The 24,828-nt window shown below is 54.0% G+C and overlaps 1 protein-coding gene across 9 annotated transcripts in view; it reads right to left on the minus strand.

The window, feature by feature from the left end:
* Anxa6 (annexin A6) overlaps positions 1-15,629 on the minus strand; it is a 46,730-nt gene extending 31,101 nt beyond the window's left edge. For 2 of the 9 annotated variants that reach the window (XM_087194992.1, XM_004836662.4), the window contains exons 1-2: positions 15,504-15,629; positions 5,938-5,981 (exon numbers count right to left, since the gene is read on the minus strand). In XM_087194992.1, coding sequence (XP_087051118.1) covers positions 5,938-5,955 — 18 coding nt within the window. In that variant the 5' untranslated portion in view covers positions 5,956-5,981; positions 15,504-15,629. Of the gene's footprint in view, positions 1-5,937; positions 5,982-10,735; positions 10,816-12,679; positions 12,929-15,503 lie in introns of those variants that run through there. The other 7 variants (XM_087194991.1, XM_087194988.1, XM_004836665.4 and 4 more) reach the window with 7 other exon arrangements.
* Between the last annotated feature and the right edge of the window lie 9,199 nt (positions 15,630-24,828).

Genomic DNA, 24,828 nt, shown 5'->3' on the forward strand with positions numbered 1-24,828 from the left:
AAAAAACCAAGCCAAACCAAAACCAAAACAAAGAAACAAAGAAGGAAAGCCACCTGCAAAGAGTGCCCCAGACCTGACCTCTTCCCGCTCCCTCTGCTGCCCGGCTCCGCAAGCCCTGCAGCTGCCAGTGATTCAGGGTGAAGTCTTGGGCCCAGGGCACCTGGAGCCACCTCAGCTTCAACACCAAGACAAGGTGCTGCCCTGCTGGGTGTGTAAACTGAGCTCTGAGGTGATCTGAGGACAGGCTGGCAGGGCCTGAGGCCAGGAGAGGAAGGCAGGGGGCCGGGATCCATCTCAGACCTGCAACTGGAATGTGAGTGCACAATGGAGCTGCATCCTGGGGAAGTCAGACGTGGGTCAGCACCGAATGTGGGCCGGGCAGAGGCCCGGGGCTGAGGGCTGAGACCAGGCACGGAGTGCTGAAGATTTGGGGAGAAAGAGGACCCACGCCTCACGTCAGGAGCCCCGAGCCCGGTGGCAGGGAGAGCTGAGCACACACATCACCACACGGCTGTACCAAAGCCTTCCCACAGAGGCAAGGAAGTTCGGCTCGGGCAAGGACAGCAGAGGCTCCCAGAAGGAGCTGGAGAGCTGTGGTGACCCATGGATTGTGCCTCCAAAGAGTGAGGCGGGTGCAGCCTGGCAGAGTGCACCCTGCGCCCCGGTCCGAGGCCAGGCCTCCACCTCTGTGGGTTACGCCTGCAGACGCCGCCCACCCCCACCCCCAGGTATGTGTGCGTGGGCGGAGAGCTGCTATTTAAAGTCCTGACAGGAGGTGACCAGAAAGGGACACAGCCTCTTCCCGCCATCCACGGGTCCCCTGCAACCTGATCACACCCCGGCGGCGAAGGCCAAACTGCCAGCCCCAGCCCCTGGCCCAAAGCTCGGTGAGCAGCACAGCACCTCACTACGGCCAGCACCCCCTGCCTCACTTCAGAGCTGGCGGAGGAGCCTGACACCCTGAGACAGTTCGGCCCACCCAGGAGGTCAGGCTGCAGGCCCCGACCAGCCCTTGGCACAAGCCTGATTCACAGGAAGCAGCTCAGCTGGCCTCCTACAGAAGTTCACCTTTAAACCCTGCTGTTTTTCTCTGGATCCCCAGTCCAGCAACACTGGAAAAGAGGAGCAGCCAGCATCAATGGACAGAGAAAGAAGAGGGCTCAGAGGATGGGATGTCCGCTTTGCAAAGGAATTAAAAATCCTTTAGTCTAGCTTTGCCTTGATTTTTTTTTTTTTTAGACAGGGTCTTGCTATGTAGCCCAGGCTGGCCTGGAACTTGAGGTGATCGTCCTGCCTCAGCCTCCCCAGTGCTAGCATTACAGGCCTGTGTCATTATGATTCCATGGGGAACAGGGACTGTGTCATGAATAAGATAAATAACTACGTAGAAGAAGAATAAGAGTCCCCAGCATCTGGCACAGGTGCGGCAACAGAGACTGGAAAAGGCCTAGTATATGTGAGCAAGCTGAATAAATAAACACAGACACAGCAGTCCGGCCACTGAGAAGGAAGAGCTAAAGGGGAAGGTGGGTAGGTGGGGCTTCCGGGCACCACACTCCCAGCAGCGCTCTTTGCAATGCTGGGGACTCCGGCACCAGTGTCGGGGGTACCAAGAAAGATCGACGAGGAGCCAGGTCAGGTCCTCCAGGTCTGTCTGGACCCTTCTCGGGCTGCCATTGCCATGGTCCACGGCTGCCCTGCTCTGCACCTGTCCTGATCCACTGGGCCCAGCCTCCTTCCTCTCCTCCCAGGCCTCCCAAGAAAGGAGAAGGGAAAGCACCCTAAGAGCCAATGTGGCTCCATGAGCCCAAGACAGGTGGTCACACACCAAGACCACACTGCAAGCCGGGCCCACCTGGAGGGGAGTCCCAGGCTCTTCCTAATCAACCAAACTTTCTCCCTCCTCCTAGGTGCTATGTGGGCCAGGGAAGGACATGGGGAGGGACAACCGCCACGCAGCTGCACGTCACAGCGGCCACGCTCCCTGTCCTCCAATGCCAAGCATTTGAGTTTTTCCACTGCACCATTTGCCGCGTCTGCCGCACAGGCTCCTTGCAGCAGGCCGCTTTCCTCTGTGTCATTCTGACCCCATTTTCAAGACTATAAACAGGCAACAGCACTGCTCAACCCTCAGGACCCTAACGGCTTCTCACACTCACACACTCATGTTTCCAGGGCAGCCAGGACCAGAGCCACCCACCCATCCATCCACTCATCCACCATCCATCCATCCATTCACCCCTCAACACATCCATGCATCCATCCATCCACCCACCCAGCCAGGCAAGCAGCATTCCCAGAGCATCTACTGAGCGCCAGGGCAGGGAGCGCTGAGAACCCCGAGTGTGGGAGGTGTTACACGGGCAGCACAGGAGCCGGAGACAACAGACTTCCTCGGAAGCGGCCTGAGGCAGGGCCAGGTCTGCCGAGCTTACGATGATCCCAGCCCCCAGCAGAGGGCCAGGAGCAGCGAGGCTCTCCCTTCCCTCCGTGCGAGCTCCATAAACGGACGTGTGGAGGACGGGGCAGAGCTGAGTTCTGACAGTGGGTCCCAGCGGGTGGTGTCACACCAGGGAGACCCCAGAAGGAGGGAGGGATGCTTGGGAAGGGAGCCCCAGATTCCTGCACACTCAGGGCTGAGCCCAGAGTCATGGGGCTCCCTGACCCGGACAGGCCGGGCAGAGAAGCGGGTGAAACAAGCCCCAGGGCTGTGACACCGCTAGGGTGTGGGCCTGGCCTCGCTGCTCGCTCAGGGACGCCGCTCAGGTCAGAGCTGCCCACTCCCACTGTCCCCGGAGTTGGCCTTTTTTAAAAAAACTAGATTGAATCATACAATTTGCTTTTTTTTTTTTTTTGGAACCGGGGATCGAACTCGGGATCTTACGCTGTCAAGACAGTCGGCAGAACCACTGAGCTAAATCCCCGGCCCACAATTTGCTTTTTATGTAGAGCAAAAGCAGCCAAATGGCAGCACATTTCGCATGGTTCAAACTAACACCTTTCTCCAGGCTGATGGGTGCGGGGTGTCTGACTGTCTGCTGGCCGGGGAGGTGCTGGTGGCGACAGCACCAAGCTATCCGGTATTCGACTGCTCCGAGCTCAGGAACTCTGATCTAAGGACCACGAGCTGCCAGGGTACAGAGACGGAAGCGCATCCCTGTCCTTGTCCCTGGCCCTGGCCCTGGCAGCAGGCAGGCAGCCCCTTTCCCCCTGAGGCTCCCCACCCGGCCGTCGGCGTCCGTCTCCGTCTCTGTCACGGTGCAGGCAGGTGGGGGGCAGGAAGGGGCGGGCATGACAGAAACAAGCCCAGGCACGCGGAGCGATGGCCCACACTGGCCCGACCGAGGTGTTCACTTCGAGCCGAGCTTAGAGAGGAGCAGGCGCCCCCATGCTCACCGTCACTACCTGGGGCTTGCAGTGGGGTTCCATGAGCCCCAGAGGCGGCCCCTCCGGTCATGTCACTGAGGACCTGTGCACCTGCCCCGCCTCCCCTCACCCACCTGCCCCAGCCGCCTCTGGCAGTGACCCCAGCTGCCAGTGCTGGTGGTGGGGGGAGAGGAGAGAGCCGGACTTTCCACCCTGAAATATTCAGCAGGTCGCAGTGCCAGCTGGGGAGCGGCCCAGGCCCCACCCAGGCTGCTGCCGGCACCGGTGGACCAGGCTGCCCACAGCAGAGGCAGACGTCCCCAGAGAGACGGCTGCCTGCCCAGCCCCGGGCACAGCGGCCTCAGCTCTGTGGCTCCCAGCCTGGGCCTCGCCCGGCCCTTGTGCTCATCCATGACGACCTGAACACCTCATGGCACTGAGGCCACAGAACGTGTGGGGACGCTTGGACCGCAGTTTCCTCACTGAGGTCTGAGGGCCTCAAGTTCCCCTCTTCTGAAAGGAGACAGGAAGGACAGCAGAGTCATCAGAGTGGAAGAGTGGGGTGCCAGACCCGAGAAGAGGGAACAGTCTGCCGTGTGCATGCAGTGTTTGCACGCACACACTGTCTTTGCACACATGCAGTGTGCAAATGCTGCGCGCACTATGTTTACATGCATGCATGTGTGTGCAGGCAGGGGCACTAACTCTAATAGAAGCAGAGCTAACAACTGCAGGCAAGAGATCCAACTCCCAGCCCAGGGGAGGAAGCAGACCTTTCTCACTTCAGCATCCACCAGCCTTCAGCCTTCCACCAGCTCCTTCCTCCCCAGCCCCAGCTCTAGGCATCCAGTGACTTTCCCTCCCCTCCCAACCTACTGCACTGCACTCCCTCAGCACTGCGCTCCCTCACAGGCCTCGGGTCTTCCGATCCAGCTTCCCCCCCATCATGCCTCAGTCCTGGCCCCTCTGGGAAGCTCTCCTAGGCCTTCTCCTCTCTCTCACTGTGGTGGGGTGCCCTTCTGCCTGCCCAGAGCTTCTCTACTGCCCGGCCGAAAGGCGGCTGAGCCCCCTTGCGGGGTCTATCGGCCCGGCCCATGGCAGTGAAGACCACCAGTCACCAAGGCAGGTCCCGACCAGAAGTCCAAAGATTTGTACCCCAGCTCCCGGCCCCTCTGGTCCCCTGGACCTGACCCATCCACTCGGCTCATCTAGTCATGCGTGAAACTGCCTCTCAGGAAGAGCTCTGTGCGACCTCGCTCGGAATATGGGGAACGGTAAGTGTTCAGTCCTGGGGTTCTGCCCATGACCACAGTCACTCTCTCCTGGCCAGAGGCCACTGTGCAGTGCACTCCTTGGAGGCTGGCAGGGAGGCCGCACTAGGGATTTTTTTTCTTTATCTTCAGTCCTGGGCATTGAATCCAGGGCCTTCACATTAAGCTACATCCCCACTGCTTTTTGGAGTTTTTAAAATTTTGAGACAGGGTCTCACTAAGTTGTCCAGGGTGGGCTCTATCCTCCTGCCTCAGCCTACCAGAGTGCTGGGACTTCAGACAGGCACCAGCACAGCGGGCTGGGATAGGGCTTTTCTCAGGGTACTGGGCCTACATCCCACAATGCACTGCTCTGCTCCAGCTATGAGACCTTTTACGCCCTGGTCCACTGAGCGGCAGGTCATGGAAACAGGGATAGAGCTCCGTGAGCAGAGTTCAGGCACCTCCGAAGGGGAGTGAGACCCCGAGGAGGTAAGGAAGCGTCTGCCCTCCGCTTCACGGCCAGCAGTTCTGTGGCTGGAGCACGGGGAGCGGGTCTGAGTCAGGTGTCCCTCAGTCTTACTGTCCCTGCCAACGCCATCCGCTGAACACACCCCTTCGTGAGGCCAGCAAGCGCCACTTCAGACAGACCCTGACTCAGAGGGGCCTCGGCCACACACATGCAATGGCTCTCTGACTCTACTCCCTGCAGAGTCAGACAGCCTGAGAGCACAGCCGGGGAATTTAACCCCAAGTGGGTGCAACACGGACAGCTCCCAGTCCGAAGCAGCGAAGGCCTCACTGCGCTCTTGTCGGGTCAGCACCCTTCCTTCCTGGGAACCGCTCCTGGCCCTGCAGCTCAGGGGAGACAACCCCAATCTCCTAGCTCCCAGGAAGAGTGTTCCCAGGCCCAGCCAAGGAGCACAAAATGCCGATGTCCCCAGAATCACTGGAGATAAGTTACACGCTCGGTAGCCCCCCGCCCCGCCTGCTCTGACAGGAGCGGAAGCCCGGAGCTGCTGGTGACTGGTGTGTCAGGGAAAGAAGAACATAACCAAGGACGAAGCTGCCCAGGGGAAGCTCATTCAGGGAGACAAAAAACAGACTGTCTGGGCCCCTGGATGCAGTCAGAGCTGAAGTCCTGCACTTCTCAGTCATGTGAGCAGCGTGCAGCCTCTTCTGCTTGGGATATTGCAGTCGTTGGTAGCCCAGAAAAGAGGACCTGAGACCCCTGACCCTTTCAGGCTGAAGGTGTGAGAGGTCTCCTGGGTGCCGGGCCCAGGGAAGGCAGAACACAGCCTTGGGAGAGGGGGCCCCTTACCTGTGCTGGTCTGGCCATGGTCTCAGGTTCTGCCGCAGAAGCCACTGTGGAGAAGAAAGAGTCCATGAGCTTCCGGCGCGCTCCACTCGGCTCCTCTCCTTCCCTCTCCCACTCTTTCCAGCTGCCTACAGCTCCCAGGTGGAATCACACCTGAGGCCTGGCTCGAGGCCAGGTGCACTGTTTGAGAGGACACTGGAGATAGAGGTGTGGGGAGCAGCACTGTGCACTGGGCGCTGGATGGGAGGAGGACCCGTGGGTGCTGGGAGGGTGTGAATGTGACCCTCCCACCTGCACTGCCGCACCCCCAGGGACTTCCTGAAGTCTCCGCAGTCCTCACACCACCCTCAGGGGTCCTGTCCCCCTCCTCACAGACAGGAAACTGAGGCTGGGTCATCACAGAGAGGGCTCTGAGGCCACACGGCTTAGAACTGAATTCAGCAATCCCCTCGAGCCGCAGTCCCTGGCGTCTGCACTGAGCCGCCCTCCTGCCCACCAGGCAGGCTTCAGAGCCCAGCAGGGAGGAGATGCAGGGCTCCCAGCCGCCCCTCGAGGTCTGCGATTCCAGCCTAAGGTCAATGCTCCCCCATCTGCTCCACCAGGCCCTGCTCCAGGCAGAAGACACAGCAACAAATGAAAAAGATTCAGGGCTGGGATTTAGCTCAGTGGTTCCACTGGCTCCCTCAAAAGTGCAAGGACCTGAGTTCAATCCCCGGTACCAAAAAAAATTGAAGCCCGGCATGGTGGTACACACCTGTGATCTCAGCATTCTGCGACTTGCTAAGCTGAGGCAGGAGGATCACAAGTTTGAGACCAGCCTGGGCAACTGAGTGATTTTGTAAGACCCTGTCTCAAACCAAAAAATAGAACAGGAGAAGATCGCCAAGTGCACCTATCAGGCTATGAAGGGAAGTAGGAGAAAAGGAGAGCTGGGTCAGGGCCGGGACAGTGGCACCCCAGGCACTGGTCAGTAGGGACAGCAAGGGCCAGGCGTGGCAGAGGCGGCCACAGGGAAAGCAAGGAGGGCGGCAGAGGACCACCGTGAGGACTGGCATTTTCCGATGGGACGAGGCCATGATGGTAAAACGAGACTAGACGCAGGATCTCAGTGCACATGGGAGGGAACGGGGTAAGGGTGTGGGAGAGTTTCCAACGCGGGGGCAGGGGCACGGTGGGTGCGGCACCCACAGACACCCAAACGGGAGTCACCGTGACCGAGGTGGAAAGGGGAAGCGGGCTGGGGTGGGACTGGCCTGGGGCTCACTCAGCATGAAGGCAAAAGACGAAAGAGAAATGGCCCTCGCAGGATGAGAGGAGAAACAAAGGGCCGCCGCTCTGGAGTTTTCACAAGCCCGTGAGCTGATCTTTTTAAACATGTCTGTGTGTTGCTTTTCCTTTCTCTCAAAGCACAACAGATTGAACCCAGGGAGCACTGAGCTGCATCCCCAGCCCTTTTTATATTTTACTTTGAAACAGGGTCTCACTAAGCTGCCCGGGTGGTCTCCAATTTACAGTCCTACTGCTTCAGCCTCCTGAGTAGCTGGGATTGCAGGAGGAGTCATTGTGCCCAGCTGTGTGTTGCTTTTGAAAAGTAAGGAGAGCAAACGCAACCCCCAAGGAGCAGAATGAAGAGGTACAAGGGAGGACAGAGTTGTCCCAGCTTGGGGCTTCGCAGATCTCTCCACGCCCTGCCACACTGAAGGAAGACCTTGGAGACAGCAGCCCTGCCAGGCTCTGCAGTCCCACTCTGTCTCTGGGGTCACAGGACAAGGTGTGACACAGCAACAGACTGTAGATTTTAGAGGCAGACAGACCTGAGCTCGAATGCTTGCTTTGTCACTTATTAGCTATGTGACCAAGGGCTCACTGCTCCCTCGGAGTTCAAGGTTATCTCAAGGGCTAAAATGGGCTTTCCCAGTCCTTGCCGCATAGGCTGCTGGAGGATGAGCTGTCACTGCCCCTCCCGGCCGGTCCTTCCGGCTAAATGGTCCCCTGGGAGCTAAGGACCAGGCTTTGTCATGTTTGGCCCAAGTCCTGCTACTGAACACAAGTCCAAGTCCCCTGAATGCAGTCAGCAGAGGACAGAGAGCAGCGCGCAGTGCAGCTCTGCTCTGCTCAGCTCAGCTCAGCTCAGGAAACCCTGCTGTTGCCCTGGTGACTAGCTCCCCCCCCCCCCCCCGCCCTGCCCCGCCACAAATGTGCAGCTGTCCCCAGGAAATGGAAACCGCACCCCTCGCAGTGTGTGTGTTTGCTGGGGAACGGACATCTACCCTACGACTGGGCTGGGAGCCAGCTCCAGGATTCCCCAGGCCTGGGGGTCAGTGGGGCCGGGGCAGAGGGAACCCCAAGGCTAGTAGGGAGACAGGAATGGAATGAGGCCCCAGACGGCAGCTGACACCGGGAGTGAGGGCCGAGGCTGTCACCAGCACCCTCTGCATGCTCCCCTGGCTGCGTTGCTGGGAACTTCAGCTGCTGGCTGCCACCCAGGCCCGTCTGGACGAGAGGCCCTTTTGGAGAGATGCGGCTGAGAAGAGGGGCCTCGAGCCCTTGGGAAACCGGGCTCAGCTTAGGGTGCAGTTTCTGTGTGCCTGACGTGAGCACACGTCTCGTGGAGAGCAAGCTGCTTCCAGAACATGTTCAGCCGACAGCTCAGGGACGAGCTCCTTGCCAAGGCCAACAGCCCCTACTCCAGGACTCAAGGCTCTGGAGCGGATCACAGATGCTGCTTGCATTCACCGGCCCTCAGTGGCCTCCCAGAGCAAGCCAGCCCAGCCTCTCACTGGGGCCGGCTGCTTCTGCATGCTGGCCTAGAGCCCCAGCAAGGCCTAGTGATCTGCTACCCCAAGCTCCTCTTTCCTGAGGCGGGACAAAGGCATCTCAAGGAAGAGGGCCTCGCCAGGGGCCAGGGCAGCAGCCAGCACCTCAGCCGCGAAGTTCCAGGTCCCAGTGAGCCCCATGTGGCCGGACCCTGGCTGCAACGGGACAGCAGGAAAAGGTGCAGGGTTTGGCCCTGGCCTGGCCCACACGGCCTCAGACAGCAGGATTCCTCTCGGGGCTCGGCCCTTCATGGAAGAAGGACAACAGAGCTCCCCACTGTGGGAGAGCCAGGGGACCCGAGAGGCCTTGACAGACCTCAAGCGGGGCTTTCACACGGCTCTCCCCAGGCCGTGGATCCCCTCCAGCCCTCGCGAACCGCACATCATCTGTCTCATCACCTCGGTGGAAACAGTGACCCGAGGTGGGCAGGCAGGGCCTCTTCTGCAGGAGCCCTGGACGCCCGAGCGCTCATCACGGTTCACCCAGATCCATCCGGGGTGGAGTCTGGGGAGTGCAGTGCTGTGCGCCCTCCCATGGCGCCCCTTCAGCCCACGTCCTCAGTTTCCTTCCTGCCCTTCGGATTCAGGACTGACTCGAGGAAGAGCAGGTCCCCACTGCCCTTCCCCGCGTCTCCTGGTTCATACAAAGACACTGGCCGTGATGCACAGGGCCCTCCCCAGGGCCCCCCCACCCTGTGCGGTTTTGTGACAATGTGGTGACAAACGCAGGCCTCAAAGTCCAGGTCTCCGAGTTCAAACCCTGACACTGCAAACTCCTGGCTCAGGACCTCAGCGAGTTATGCAACTTGCCCCTGCCTCAGTTTCTTGACTTCTCTGAAAGACGATCTTGGAACATTTTTGCAGGTTACTGGAAGATCATGAAAAAGAAATTCATCCAGGTTTTTGTGGGACAGTAAAATATCCCACCCTGAATGCATGTATTTCTTTGGCATGTTTTGAGTTAGTTTTTCAGAGAAACTGCAGACCTCTGCAGACACAAGACAGGGCCTACAAATTCATCCTTTTATTAAAAAAAAAAAAGAAGTGAACAGCGGATGCAGGCGTCTTCACCTGAGGGGTGATGTTGCTGTAGGTTTTTTTGTTTTGTTTTGGTGGTGGGGATTGAACCCAGAGTCTGCACTGAGCTACATCCCCTGTCCTTTTTATTTTGGAACAGGGTCTTGCTAAGTCTCCAGATTGCCCAGGCTGGGCTTGAACTTTGATTGTCCTGCCTCAGCCTCCGGGAGTGCTGGGTCACAGGTGCACACCACTACACCCAGCCAGAGAGATGTTTTCATAGAGGACCGGTTTGGGGTTTGACACCGGCCCAGACAGAGGACCGCAGGTGGGATAACCTGGAGACCTCATTTGCAAATCAAGACAACCCCTGCTCCCTGGGTCCTCCGAGTCCCTCAGAAGCCCAGGCCCCGTCCCTGTTTAGCTCTGCAGAGGTTCTGGCACCTTGGTGAACTCTGTGCCTGGCTCTGAGCTTCTGCACATAATCTGCACACCGTGTGTTCTTATCCCTGTTAATCTCTGTGCTGTCAGGTCACCACATAAAGTTACAGGGATTTTAGGGGAAAGTGTGCATTCAAAGCTGCCTGATCCCCCTGTGCCTCGGTGTGCAGAGGGATGTAATCTGAGCCAGTCCCGCCTTGCCCCCCGGTCTTCCGTGGTGCCCTTTACACCAGCCCCCTTTGCTCCCACCTCCAACACACACCCACAGTTCAAAGATCTTGACAGTGCTTCTTGAACCTGGGGACTTTTTCAAAATCACCAAAGGCCAACTCCCAGAGGCCGACTCCACGGTTCTGGGGTTAGGCTTGGGCTCTAGTCATTTCTAAACTTTTCTTGGGTGATTCTGACGCACAGCCAAGGAAGCTGAGCACCAGTGTCCTCTCTGGGATTCAATGCTCCCCCTCCCAGGAAGCCAGGGCAATGACTCTCTCCCTGCTTGGGACCCCTCAGTGCTCTGAGCCCCTCACCTGCCTGGGTGTGGTGAACTTCAGCAGATTTGCTGTCCTCCTTAGATGTCGTTAGGTGGAGGCTGCCTGCCTCTGGAGAACTGCAGGAAAAAGTCCATACTTCAGAGCAAAGCTTGCAGGTTATCGGACTCTAGGCTCTGGGCCCTGGAGACTATTTATAGCCAGGAAGTGGTGGATCACTGCGCTACTGCTCTCGCTCTGTCCCCATCTGGTAAAGGCCCAGTTGGCTCCCCTGCCCCTCGGGTGGAAAAACCAGTTTTGGCTCTCTGTGCTTACTCCTTTCCATATACACCTGCTGCTTCTCTTTTGAGTGGGTTATTAGCATCTGTCAGGGTCTGCTCTTTGATTCATTAGAATAAAATGTGTATTCAGCACATGTCACTTCCATATCTGTGTGAGATGTGACAGTACCCTTTTTGAAAAATTATTGCCTAATTACTGCATATGCTTCTATGCTGCACCCCTAGAGAGGTTAAATACTTCCCCAGCAAGTGCAGGTGGCTCTTAAAGATTGTTGGCCGAAATGTACTGAGTGCCTGTGAAAGTTTTCTTTAGTGACATCCTTGAAGAGTCATAGGAAAAACAAAAAAGGAATCATCAAGCTGTTTCTTCCTTATTCTGCAGCCAGGACAGAAAAGAACTTACAAAGTTAAGTAACTTGCCCAACTCTCTAAATAAAATTACTGATTAACCTGAGATTCATTTTTCAGTAAATACCTATTGACCAGGCTGTGGAATTGTGCCTGTGATCCCAGCACTCAGGGAGCATGAGGCAGGAAGACCACAAGTCCAAGCCCTGCCCAGACAATTAGCAACACCCAGTCTCAAAATTAAAAATTTAAAAGGGTTGGGGATGTAGCTCAGTATGAAAGCCGTTGGTTCAATCCCCAGGATCGCCAGGACCACCAAAGGAAAGAAAAACAAACATTGAGTAAACAAGGTTCACCGGTAGGAATTGGGGTAGAAGAGAAAACAAGACAGACCAAGGGCCAGGGATGTAGCTCAGTGGCACCGCGCCTGCCTGGCAAGTGAAAGGTCCTGAGTTTGATTCCCCATACCACACAAATAAATAAAAGACAGACCAACTCTCCCACCCCGACGAGGCTGGCTGTCTAATACAGCAGCTAGCAACATTCTTTGGAGCCTATATCCCACCAACGACAGAAGGAAAAAAGTCTATCATGGTAAACAAAAGTACACTTTAAAAACGTGCTATGAAGAGTACTTGCAGGAGTCTGAAAGTCCCCTCCTTCCTCAGTGCCTCTGGGTGTCCATTCCACTTTGGAGGCCTGGCCCAGGACATCGGGACCCTCCCTAAGCCGGGGTGCTGCTCAGGGGTGGAGCGCTTGCCTAGCACTCATGAGACCCTCGAATCCCCCTCACACACAGTGTAGACCCTTTCTTTCCTTTTCCTGTTTCTGACGGTTTCCCCCAGTAGACACACAGGTGCCGCCCATCTCCCTCCAGGAGCCCGGGCTGCTGAGCAGGGCAAGGTCTGCCCGGCCGGGGCTGAGGTTTCTCAGAGAGCAGTGCCTTTCCCAGCCCTATCCAGAGCCATCGATACCAGACTGGAAGGGACCTAAGAGGTTGCTGGCTGCCCTGGACCGGAAAGGGTCTGCCCTGGGGTTGAATTCCAGCTCGGGTTACTTCTGCAAGGGGCAGCAAAGTGTTTTGTGGCCCGCAGGCCTGGAGCCTGAGGTGCCATTTAGTAGCAGTGTGGCGCAGGGCAGGTCTTTAGCCTCTCTGCAGTCTCACAGGTAAGTAAGACTCAACTCAAGAGTTGTGAGGGTGAAACAAAGACACGTCCAGTGCTTAGAAGAGGGCACGGCATGCTAGGAAGCTCCACGCTAGAGGTAATAACTATTGCTACTTCAATAACTATTGCTACTTCTTTAGCGTTCATGGCTGCAAAATGGGTTACTGTGGTGACAACACCTAACTTACCAAGGATACAGCCAGCCCCCGGTGAGTTGTACACGTTCAACAAATAATCACGGTAACGTTTCACAGTTATCACTTGCTCACTTGCGGAGCCCCAGGACACAGGTGCTGCAGAAGAGGCCCCCGGGGCCCAGGTCACCTGTGCTCTCAAGCAGCACATCCTCCTGAGCTCAGTTTCCAAGGTACTTTCCCATCTGTCACCTCGCTGCCTCACCAAGGTAACAGTCTCAGCCTCCTCCGACAGAAAGTGACCTGAGGGATAAAGAACCCACGAAGCTGGGCATGGGGGCGCACGCCTGTAATCCCAGCACTCTGGGAGGCTGAGGCAGGAGGGTTTTAAGTTTGATCCCAGTCTGGGCAATCTAGAAAGACCCTGTCTCAAAATGAAATAAACGAGCTGGGAAAGTCCTCAGTTCAATCCTAGGACCACACAAAAACAAAAACACAAAAGCCCACAAACAGTCATTCCTCCTAGCCAGTGTCTATGGAGGCTTCTCAAGGCCAGAAGAAAAGGAAACCGGGACAGGTTTACTGGCCTAGTGATGCCCCCACCCCTGCAACTTCCTCTCCTCTAGGCGGGAGGATGCTCAGGAATCAGTGTAGAGACCACATCCTGTGCTCTGCCCCACCCAGGAAGCATTTTAGAGAGGCTGGGTGTGGAGAGACGGGGACTCCGCCGGGTCCTCCAGGAAATGCCAGAAGCGTGCAGCAAGCAGAGCCCTCCAGACCCAACCCTCTCCCTGGCTGGCACCTGTGCACAGGTTCAGTCCCCAGAGAGGAAGGGACTGAGGCCCACAGGGGCGGGTGTGCCAGGGCACGGGGTGGGTAGTGACGGCTGAGGCTGGGCTGGAGCCTGGCGCCGCAGTGCAGATGCTCCTGACGCTGGCACCTGTCCAATACCACAGCACCCCAGCCCACCCCACCCCAGGGTCTGCCTGAGAGCCCAGCCCTGGACTCTGGGCGGCCCCTCCTCTGCACTGCACATCAGCATTCCACCTGGCGACAGATATCCCTTCCCCAGAAACAAAGCTGCATCCTGGGTCCCAGCAGAAGGTGCCTTGGGAACAAAGGCTGGCAAGCAGAGGGAGGGGAGTGAGTGACCGCCACAGCTGCAGAGGGGGTGAGGGCCTTCGTCTCCCTCCCTGCCCCGCCCAACTCCCAGAATCCTAAATCGTGAGACAGGTGAGCACTAGGTCATCTGCGGAGGAACAGGCAGCCTCTTAGCACTTTGCTGTGGGTATGGAGGGCTGAGATTCGGGGTCTGTCCAGGGACCCCAGTCCACCTGGGCTGCAGCCCCACTTCCCACCAACCCCTGGCCACTGTCCTCTGCATGGCCAGCTAAAGCTCAGGGTTCCTAGGGGCTGAAACTGTGGCAGACACTCCAAAGGGCTAAGCAGGTGAGGGTACCCGAAGGGGTCAGCAGTGACCCCCTCCCCAGCTGAGCACTGAACCCAGGGCCTTTGCACTGAGCTAACCCCAGACCTTTTTCATTTTTAAAAAAATCTTGAGACAGGGTCTCCTTAAGTCACTAAGTTATTCAGGCTGGGTTTGAACTTTGAATCCTCCTGCTCCAACATCCCAGAGTGCTGGGCCCACAGGTGTGTGCCACCATGCTCCGCGTCAGGTGCAGTGCCGGGTGTAAGGTGAGGGGAAGGGCAGATTCCTGGGGAAAGAGAGTCCTCTCACAGATCTGAGCTATATGTCCAAATTTGGAATTGTCGGGGAAGACCCACCAGAGCTCAGACAAAAGAAGGGGAGGGAGGAAGCAGTGGCCAGATCAGTCTTCCCAGAGGGTTCCTTTCCCGTGTTTTCCCTCCTAGGGCCTACAAGGGCTGGCCCAGGGATTCCAAACCTGCCATCAAGAGCCCCAAACCTGTAATGTGTGCTGGCAGCTGACAGATAAATACAGCTTTGTAGCCATTGTCTCCTCCAAAAGGGGCCAGGTTCACCAGCTCTGTGAGGAGGCTCAGACAGGGAGCTGCTCAAGGTCACTGTGCAAGCTGTTGCCGGAGCTGGGATCTGGAGCTCGGGCATTTTCCGCCTATGCTGGCATTCTGGGAAGCACCCGGAGCCCCCAAACTTTGGGAACGCATAGATTGCACGTGGAACAGTCTAGAAGGGTAGAGCACGGGAGAGCCACAAGAGCCCTTGGAACCTGGGTGTGGTGGGCCTCGCCTGTAACCCCAGCTACTGGGAAGGCTGAGGCAGGAGGATCAAAATTTCCAGTCTAGCCTGGGCAATTTCATGTGACCCTGTCTCAAAATTAAATACAGAAAGAAAAAAAAAAGAATAAAAAAAAAAAACATTAAATACAGAAAAGCGCTGGTGGTGGAGCGCTCGGCTGTTAGCCTTGGCCTGGGTTCAATCCCCAGTGCAGGGCAGGGCGGGGCCCTGCGATTCTCCTTCAAAGGGAAGCCAGGGTGAGGAGAGGGGTGGGTGTCCCAGTGCCGCTCCTTCGTCTGTCGGTCCCCACACAGCAGGCGCCCCACAGCAAAGCCGGCGCGCAGCTAGGATTCGCTTCTCCGTGCTCTCCGTCTTCAGCCTCGGCCACACTCTCCGCCGAGGGTCGCTAACCCCGGATCTTCAGTCTCTCCAGCCCCCAGATCAGGCTCGGTAGCCCGGGCCACACCCTCCGCAGAGCCGGGGTCCCTCTCCGCCCCGCCCCCGCCCGACCTGGCACGCGTCGCCCTCGGTGGCCGCGCCCTGCACCCCGCTCCCCGCGGACTCCACAGCATGCGCCCCTTCCCGGGCCCGCAGGGTGCGATCGCCGACGCCCGGGCGCCTCGGCGGGTCCCCGGGGCCCTCCCCGGGCCGCAGCCCACTCACCGCGAAGGGCTCTCGCTGGGCGGGCAGACTGGAGCTTCGGGTCTGAGCCCGTTAGCCAGGCGGAGCCGCAAGGGGGCGGATGCTCCGCGCCGGCCACGTGGCGGGTCCGGGCCAATCAGGCTCTCCCACCCCACCCCCCGCCCCCGGGTTCGTCGCGTTCGAAACCTTAGAATGTCACCAGCCGAGGGCGGGGGACCCCGGAACCTGGAACCGCGGGGAGTTCTCAGGCCCCAAACCCGAGATCTGGAGAGGGTAGGGGGGATTTGGCCAAGGTTCCCGGCCTTCCAGGGCTCCTGACTCCCAGATCTGTACACTTTCTCCCAAATTCCTGCGACTCGCCAAAGCTTTGTTGAGAAACAGAACATTGAACTTTGCCAAAATTGAAGCCAAGCAAGCACTTTATCTTCCTGATCAGATTTCATGCCTCAACAGCCCAATCGGTCACTGGCATTATTTACCCTCTTTCCAGGGAAGGAGAGTCTGGAGGAGACGGCCCTTGACCGAGGTCGCACAGCTAGCAGGCGGTGGAGCTGGGACTCGAACCTGTGCCAAGTGACTCCAGAGGCCGCTTACCCTTGCCTGGCTCTGGGGACCGCGTTGCTGGGGGTGGGGGTAGAGGGCAGGCAAGAAAACCAGAAGCTGTAATCACAGCGGTGTGTTGAAAAACAAGTTCTTTGGGAATCCAGAGGGAAGAGAGAATTTTTGTCCCCTTCTCCGGGGGATTTGTAGTTTTCCCAGAGGAGGCAGAGATGCATTAAAGGTAAGGACCTGCATTCCTTGCCCCCTCAGAAAGCCTGGTTTTGTGGAAAGACGTCCATTCTAGCTTTAACCCTGAGCTGCGAGCTCGGCTGCTGGGTCTCCTCCCTAAGCCAAAAATTTAACCGCTCTGATTTTCAGTTTGCTCATCTGAGACGCAACGATACTCAGAGCTTTTCCACAGCATCACTCTCAGAACCTGCTCGGTACTAGCTCAGGAAACTGTAAACTTCTAACACAGAGATTTGGTTGACAAATCTGCCCTTCCTGCTTTTTGTTGCCCCAACAAACATTTGTCGGAGCTGCCAGGCTCCGAGGTGGAGGTGGGAGAACACCTGGCCTGCCCTCGTGGAGTGTAACTCTCAGCAGAGAGAGGCCTCCACTGTTGGAGGAACTTCTGGTGTGGTAATACAGAAACTATGACGGCTGGACAGGTGCGGCCAGCCCAGTTTGGCCTCTGAATGAGTGATGTTAAATTGCAACCAGCAAGGAGAGTGGACTCCAGTGGGGAGAGGGAGTAATTCATGTCATCATCATAAGATGAGGTCTGCTGCAGGCTGAAGCAACAGCTTCAGAGACAGAGTAGGAGGGGCGGCCCAGTGAGGGTGGAGGCAGGGTCTCCTCAGCATCATGAGAGCAGCTAGCATGCAATGAGCGTTTCCTAAGAGCCAGGTACTTCCATGTTTTGTTTTGTTTTGTTTTGGTACCAGGGATCGAACTCAGGACCTTGCGGTTGTGAGGCCAGTGCAGTGCCATGAGCTAAATCCCCAGCTGTAAGCATTTTACTCACAATGTCACATTTAGGCCTCGTAGTCCATTTCATAAATACCTATTCAGCACCTACCATGTGTGGGGCACTATTTTAACAAAGATCTCTGCCCTCCTGGAGTTTGCATCCCAGCACAGGAACTTGAGGGACTTTGTCTTTTACTCTGAGTTATTGGGAAGCTTCGGCAGAGGTGGAGCAAAGGAGGGACGTGGATGTGCAACCACCGTGTCTGTCCGGGTCCAAAACACTTTCATCACTGCGAAAGGAACCCACACCTGGGAAGCGGTGGCTGCCCATCCCCTCACTCCTCCGGTCCTAGCAACAGCACTTCGCTTCCTGCCTGTCTGGATGTAGGCATTTTGAATATTTCCTATCAGTGGACTCCCACAGTACGAGGCCTTTGCTGTCTGGCCTTTCTCATAGCATGGCTTTGAAGTTCATCCATACTGTAGCATGTATCCAGACTTCATTTGTTTTTATGGCTGAGTAATATTCTATTGTGTGAATATACATTTTGTTTATTCATCTGTGGATGGAATTTGGGTCATTTCTACTTTTTGCCTCTTGTGAATAGTGCTCCTGTGAACTTTTGGGAAAAAATAATTGCTTTCGGTTCTCTTGGGTCTTTACCTAGGTCTAAAGTTGGTGTGGCGATATGGTAATCCTATGCTTAACTCTTTTTTCCTTGCTGGGGATTGAAGTTGAACCCAGACTCTGTGCCTGCTAGACAAACACAGAGGGTACAACAGGACTCTGCATTGAACTTTGCGAGGAGCCACCAGCCAGGTTATCACAGGGACCGCACCATCTGATACTCCTAGCAGGGCTCCAGGTTCTTCACATCCTTGCCAATACGTTTTATTTAAACATTCAACCATCGAGCTACTTCATTTTTTTTTTTTTTTTTTTTTGGTACCGGGGATTGAACGCAGTTCCTTGCGCTTGCGCAGCAGGCGGCAAAGCCACTGAGCTAAATCCCTGGCCCAAGCTACTTCATTTTAAAAATTGCTGCCCTAAAAACAAACAACAGAAGAAGCTGTCCTGGTCACTATGAAATGGCATCTAATTGTGGTTTTATCATTTATCTACTGACCAATGATGTGGCCCATCTCTATGCTTTCAGCCCTTTCCCTCTGGGGAAATGTCTATTCAATTGCTTTCCTTTGTCCATTTTTGAGTTGAGCTGTGAGACTTCTTCATCTACTGTGGATTTGACTTTTTGTGGTTTGAACCCAGGGGTGTGCTACCACTGAGCCACATCCCTACTCATTTTTGTTTTTTATTTTGAGACAGTATTGCTAAGTTGCCCAGGCAGGACTTGAACAGGCTGATACTCCTGTCTCAGCCTCCCTGGGTATAACTGTGACATTTTTAAGAGTCACTAAAGACTCTATTGAGAACACTAAGTACTGCTGAGGGTCCAGATTAGGAGAAAGGGTCTTCAGGATGTTTGGTGGTTACTCAGGCAAGAGTCCACATGGCTCAGCCGGAGTTTACACAGGGACGTGGGAAGGACACTCAGAGACTGGGTATCTTTGAAGGTCGACTGAACATGACTTCGTGGAGGACTAGGTGTGAGGGGAACAGAGGAGTTCACAATGATTTCAAGAGCCAGGCTCAGCCTTGTAATCCCAGCATTTAGGAAGGCTGAAGCAGAAGGATTGCAAGTTTGAATCTTATCTGGGGGCAACTCAGTAAGATTCTGTCTCTAAAGTAAAATAAAATAAAATGGGGCTGAAGATGCAGATCAGCGGTAGAGTGCTCCTGGGTTTGACCCTCTAGTACTAAAAAAAAACACACCAAGAATGACTTTGGATCTCAGCCTTTGTCACCGGAATTAAGGCCAGGCGAGATGAACAACACTGCAGACTGAGCAGTCTTGGGGGTGGAAGTGAGAGAAGATCAGTTCACTTTTCACCCAGGATTTTGTTTTTGAGACAAGGTCTCACTATGTACTCCAGGCAGGCTTCCAATTCGAGGTGATCCTCCTGCCTCAGCCTCCCCATCCGAGAGCGGATGTCACAGGCAGTTGGATGCAAGTCCTGAGTTGGAGAGGAGGTCCTCAGGGCAAAGAGAACCGGTCTGGCATCTTCAGCTAAGTGCTTGCAGGGAGCTGGGTGGAGACCAGTGGGTGAGTGACAGGCGTGCTCGAGGACAGATGTGTTCCGGGGTGCCTGGGAGGGAAGGAGGGAGGCGGGGAGCCTCGCTAGCTCGGCCCAGCCCGAGGGTCAGCACTTCTCCTGGGGAGCCCAGTGGGCGGGATGCCCTGAGGAGCCGCTCCGGAGAGTACAGCGCGCAGGCGCAGGTTTCGGGAGCCTGGCTGCCCAGGCCAGTTGGGAAGAGAGGGCGTCCGCAGGAGAAGCGGGGTGAGAACAGAGGGTTTCTTTCTTTCTTTAAATATTGGAACAGTAGCTATTTTTTGTAAGCTGTTGGAAATGTTCAGATGCGGAGTGGAAATCTGATGGAGAGGAGCGCGAGGATTACTGAGGCTGTATTTGTAGAAAGGAGGCACTATTAGTAACCCTCTATTTTTGTTTTTATTTCTTTTCACTTTTTTTTCCGCAGTGCTGGCGATTGATTTAAGTTAATTAGCAGCAAAAGTAGGTGAAATTCCGAGAGAGCCAGCCAGAGTGGCAGGGCAGAATGCGAAGCCCAGTTCCCTGCAGGAGAGCCCGGCCTTGCTTCCTGGGCTGCAGGAAGCTCAGGGGAGGGAGGGGAAGGGTCTGCTCCTCGGCGCGGCCTCACCTCTGAGAAACCGTCCAGAGGAAATGGTCTGAAGCTCGGAGGAGGCGGGGCTCAGAGGAGGAGTAAGCAGGTGTCACAGAGCTGTCTCGGGAACAAACCGGGGAGGAAGAGGACGGCCCCTGCCTCCAGGGCTTGCAGCGCCGTCCAGGCCCGAGAGGAGGACTGGGAAGTGCCACGACGCCGGGATTAGGGCAGGCCCGTGGACTGGGACCCCGGACTTCCTCACCTCCTTTCTGGGCCTTGATTTCAGCTGATTACAGGGAGGAGAGAATTCAAGCTGCCCCAGAAGCTGGAAACGGTCGGATCCTGCCACCTGCTGGCAGCTTCCGGCTCTGCCTGGGCTCCGTCTGAGCGAGGTAGTATTCCGTCTCAGAGGGTCCTCTGAGCGCCCTATGTCTGGCGCCCCCCAAAATACTCTTCCAGTACAACCCGGGAGACGCTTTTCTCCGCAGCAGCGCCCCTTACAGCTTCTCTCAGTGCCTGGCTTCTTCCATAAGAGTTACGGCTTGCTTGTCTTTCCTGGAGAGAAAATAAGGAGTAGAAACCCACCTGGCATAAAATAGATTATTATTTCTGCTATGGCATCTCAGCAACATGAGGACACTTGTGTTGCTAAAATGTTCACTTTACGGGATGGAGACTTTGACAAGCAGTAAGCACACCCAAAAGAAGCTTAAAACCAGCCAGGGCTGGGGTGTGGGTCAGTAGCAGAGTGTTACCATACACGAAGCCCTGGATTTGTTTCCCAGTACATGCACACACTCCAAAATCACAGATTACTTTTCTCACAATTTTTGTTTTTCTTATTGTAAAAAAAAGTGTTCATTGTGGATAATCAAAAAATGAAAAAGGCTATTTACTAAGACTGGAATAACTTTGAGGACGTTTTTGCATGGATAATAAAAGATTCCAAGTAGATAGCTATTAGACACCCAAGTGGAGAAGGAATATCAGTTGAGACTTTGTCATTACTTTGATAACTTTTAAATTTAATTTCTGCTTGTATATGAATGCATATATGTACAATATATAAATACAAAAATGTGAGTTTCTTTACAAAAACAAAAAAATGAAAAAGCCATACTCCTGCTATGGTGGTTGAGTTTTATGTGGTCAACTTACTTACCTTGGGAGCTGCACACTTCTAGGGGCGTCAGGATGGGTCATGAAGGTGAGACCTTAGGAGCTGTATCTGGTCCCTTATTCCCTTCTCTCTGGTACTGTTCTGCTCTGCTTCCTGTGCACCACAAACAAAATCTTTGCTGCTCCCATGCCTTTTGCCTGAATGTTCCTGCCTGGGAGCCAGCCTATCATGGACCGAATCTCTTGAAATCATAAGCCCAGTTAAATCTCTCCTTTAAATTGTGGGTGTCCGATAGTGTGTCTTGGTGTCAAGGAAGCTGACTAATACACCTACCATCCAAAGATAGCCTGCATTAACACTATGCTAACACAGTGGTCTTTATTATATAACAATATCTATAATAACAATATTTACGGAGAACTTACATGATACACACTTCTTTCTTCCCCTCTTTTCTTCCTTCCATTTTTCTGGAGATGGAGCCCAGGGCCTTGCACATGCTAAGCACGGACTCTACCACGGAGCTACACCCCAAACCCCAACTTATTTGCAAACATGGAAACTTATTGCAAATATTTTTATCTTTTTAAAAACTTTATTATGATTTATTTTATTAAATATTAAGACAATTTAAATAACTGCATCAAATTCCATTATAATAGTACAATTATCTCACTGCTTTTGGACATTTAGGTTGTTTCTAATCTTTTTAGTATTGCTTAGAGATTGTTTTCCAAAACTTGAATTTCAGATAAAACAGTAATGGTGATTTTTAAGACTTTTATAAATATTGCCAAAATGCTCTCCTTGGAGAGATCGGTCCATGTTCTCATGTGGTAGGTAGAAGAGAAAGCACTGAATCCTAGAACAATTGCACATACAATCATGAGTCACATAACAATGGGGACACATTCTCAGAAGTGCACTGTTTGGTGAATTCATTATGTGTTCAGAAAATAGAGTGCACACACATAGTCCTGGGCGGTATAGCCCACCTCACACCTGGGCTATGTGGCACAGCCTTGTACTCCTGGGCCTCAAATCCCTAGAGCTCGTCATTACTGGAGTCTCCTGTGATGACAAGGCCACCTTCTATCCCCTGAAGGACCCTTCGAGGCTGCCCCTGGGCAGTGTCCCTCTTCAGAAATATGTTCATGGTGGATTTCTTGTTTCCCTTTTTCATTACACAGTTGCTTGTAAGCAGATAATGTAAACCTTTCACAGTTGGGAGTCAGTTTTCAAGCTTTTGAAGGAGCTTTTGGAGGTCTGCCAAGGCTTCTGCTGCTAACCCTTCCTTGTGCATCTCCTGCAGTTTCCCTTTCTCTGGCCTCTTCTTCAGCTGTGTCTTCCCATTCCAGCTTGAACAGCTCTTCACCGGTCAGCTCCTCAGAAGCCACCCCTAGGGGGAGGTGTTGTCCTTACCTACAAGCAGGGGAAGTTGTTTCTGTCTGAGCAGCAGTTGGTTTCTGCCACTCCTCCTCCCTGGCAAGTCCTTCGATGTCGTTCGTGAGGCTTTCGTGCCTCCTTCCAGCTGATGTTCATCTGCTCCTTGTGACATCACCCTGACCCAGGCTCAGATGCAGGGTTAGATGTTGTAAGGCTTTCACGACGGCATTGGTGTCTTCTTGGAGTCTTCCCCAGTTGCAGTGAGAGCCTGGGCAAAAGCTCTCCTCAGGTTGTAGGCCTTAAACACTGCTATGGCCCCTTGATGACTTAGTGGTTGGATCAGAGAAATGGTATTTGGAGACAGACACACACACTGATATAGACAGGAAAACCACCAGTAAAAGGAGGATATTTGGAACAAGGGCTGTTATTCTCCAAACAGTTCTCCATTTCTCTGGCAGAGAAATACAGGAGGGGATCTTGGAGAGGGGCTGGGCCATGCCTGTCTTCCTCCTGTTCCAGTACTCTCTGGCAGGGTGTGCTTATTGCCACGCCTGTAGGCCTGGGGTTCTCACTGCACTCATTCACAAAGGGTTTCAATTGTAGTCCACATCACTCCAGGCGAGGCTGCTATTATCCTTAAAACCTGTGGCTGCACTTGCTGCTTGTGCTTGGACCTGACATTGGCCACGGGTGACCGTCCTTTCAGAGGCCCCATTGTTACTGAGGATCTGCTCTGGCAGGTAATTTTTCTTTATAGTCAGCTTACTTAGGGTTTCCAAAAATTCTTCCATGACCTTCAGATCAGCATTTATGACTCATCACCCACTGGTACATGATGTGATGAATAATGATTCCTGAATTGTTTAAACCATCCAGCGCCAGAGGTAAATTCAACGTCATCGTCAGGTCCAGGCTCTTTATTCAACAACACAAACAAGCTCTTTGCCCATAATCATCATAGCTCTCAGAGGGGTGTTTCTGTGTTTGGTCTTCAGTACAGGTCATTAGGACTTTCTCTGTATCACCTCAAATTTTTGTTAGTCTCATTGGCATCAAGGAAGCAAATCCCTTCACTGCTTCTGCCACTTTATTCTTCAAGTTCCTAGCCATGGTGGAACAGGACACCTCATGGCGAGCAGTGACCATCGCTGCTTTTCCACCTTCATGGTCTCTCATCACTTTTAATTTCACTTTGATGTGGCCTCTTACTAGCAGTAGATTTTCATACTTAGGGGCCACAATGAATGAAACAAGAGTTTAAATCGAGCAAAAGGGAAAAGTGATGTAATCAAGAAATGAGGTAAAGGCCAAAAGAGGTTGCTGCCTACATAACACAACATACTGCTTTACAGTAAACTTTTGCTTTGTTTTGTTTTGTTTTGTTTTGTTTTGAGACAGAGTCTTGCTATGTAGTTCAGGATGGCCTTAAACTCACTATGTACCCCAGACTGGCCTGGAACTTGCAGTGATCCTCCTGCCTCAGCCTCTCAAGTGCTACAGGTGTGGACAACTACAACTGGGTGTAGTAAACTTTTTTTTATAAATGGAAGGAGTATAAAACAATGATAAAAGTATGGTACAGTAAATAAATAAGCCAGTAACATAGTCATTTATTATCTTTATCAAGCATTATGTACTATTTGTAACTGTATGCACTATATGTTTATGTAACTGGCAGTGCAGAAGGTCTGTTTATCCATAATTACCACAAATATGTGAGTCATGCTCTTTGGAGAAAGGATACAATGGTGTTATAGCTTGTGTCTAGCTGTCCCCCCCAAGCCTCATGTGCTCATGGCTGGGGGTTTTGGGAGGTGGCTAGATCATGGGTATGTGATGGTGGATTAGGGTGTGTGACACTGGGATTAAGGGCATGTGATAAACTAATTGGTTTAGCATAGATCTGGGTGTGGATAATGGGGAGGCCCAGACTGTGTGTGGGTGGCATCGCCCAAAAGGCTTCTAGCCTGGATGGGATAAAAAGGAGAGGGAGGCTGCTGCTGCTGCTGCTTGTGGCTCCACTGCCTCCTGCCTGCTCTGCCATGGACTGTTTCTCTTCTGCCATGACACCCTGCCTTGGAGTCAGCTGACAATGGACTGAAACCTCTACAAACTGTTAGCCAAATAAACCTTTTCTTTTTAAACTTTGAGTATCAGATATTTTGTCTCAGCAATGAGAAAAGTAACTAAGATACATGGTGACGACATCACTAGGTGAGAGGAGTTTTCAGCTCCACCATCATCTTCAGGGCCACTTGGTCTATGACCCTTTACTGGACTATTATATTGTGCATGACTGTATCTGGTGGGTCAGGAAACACATGTGCATACCACATATCTCCAACAGAGCAAGCCCTAGACTCCTATCTAGAAGACAAGGTGACTGAGCTCCAGTGAGGCTCCCTGACTTGCCCTGGACAGCACAGCTGTTTTGTGCCTAGGCTCTCTGGAACTCAGGTTTTCTGACTCCTAACCCTAGACTGTTTGTTTGACCCCATGCTGTCTCTTGGCTCCTATACAAACTCACAGTTGTAGGTTTAACAGCATTTGGATCTTCAGGAGGCTTCTTTGAAGCTGGGAGT

This window comes from Heterocephalus glaber, unplaced genomic scaffold, assembly GCF_053883595.1.
Source record: "Heterocephalus glaber isolate CG9 unplaced genomic scaffold, H.glaber_assembly_v1.0 deba00001606, whole genome shotgun sequence".
Taxonomy (NCBI): Eukaryota; Metazoa; Chordata; class Mammalia; order Rodentia; family Bathyergidae; genus Heterocephalus; species Heterocephalus glaber.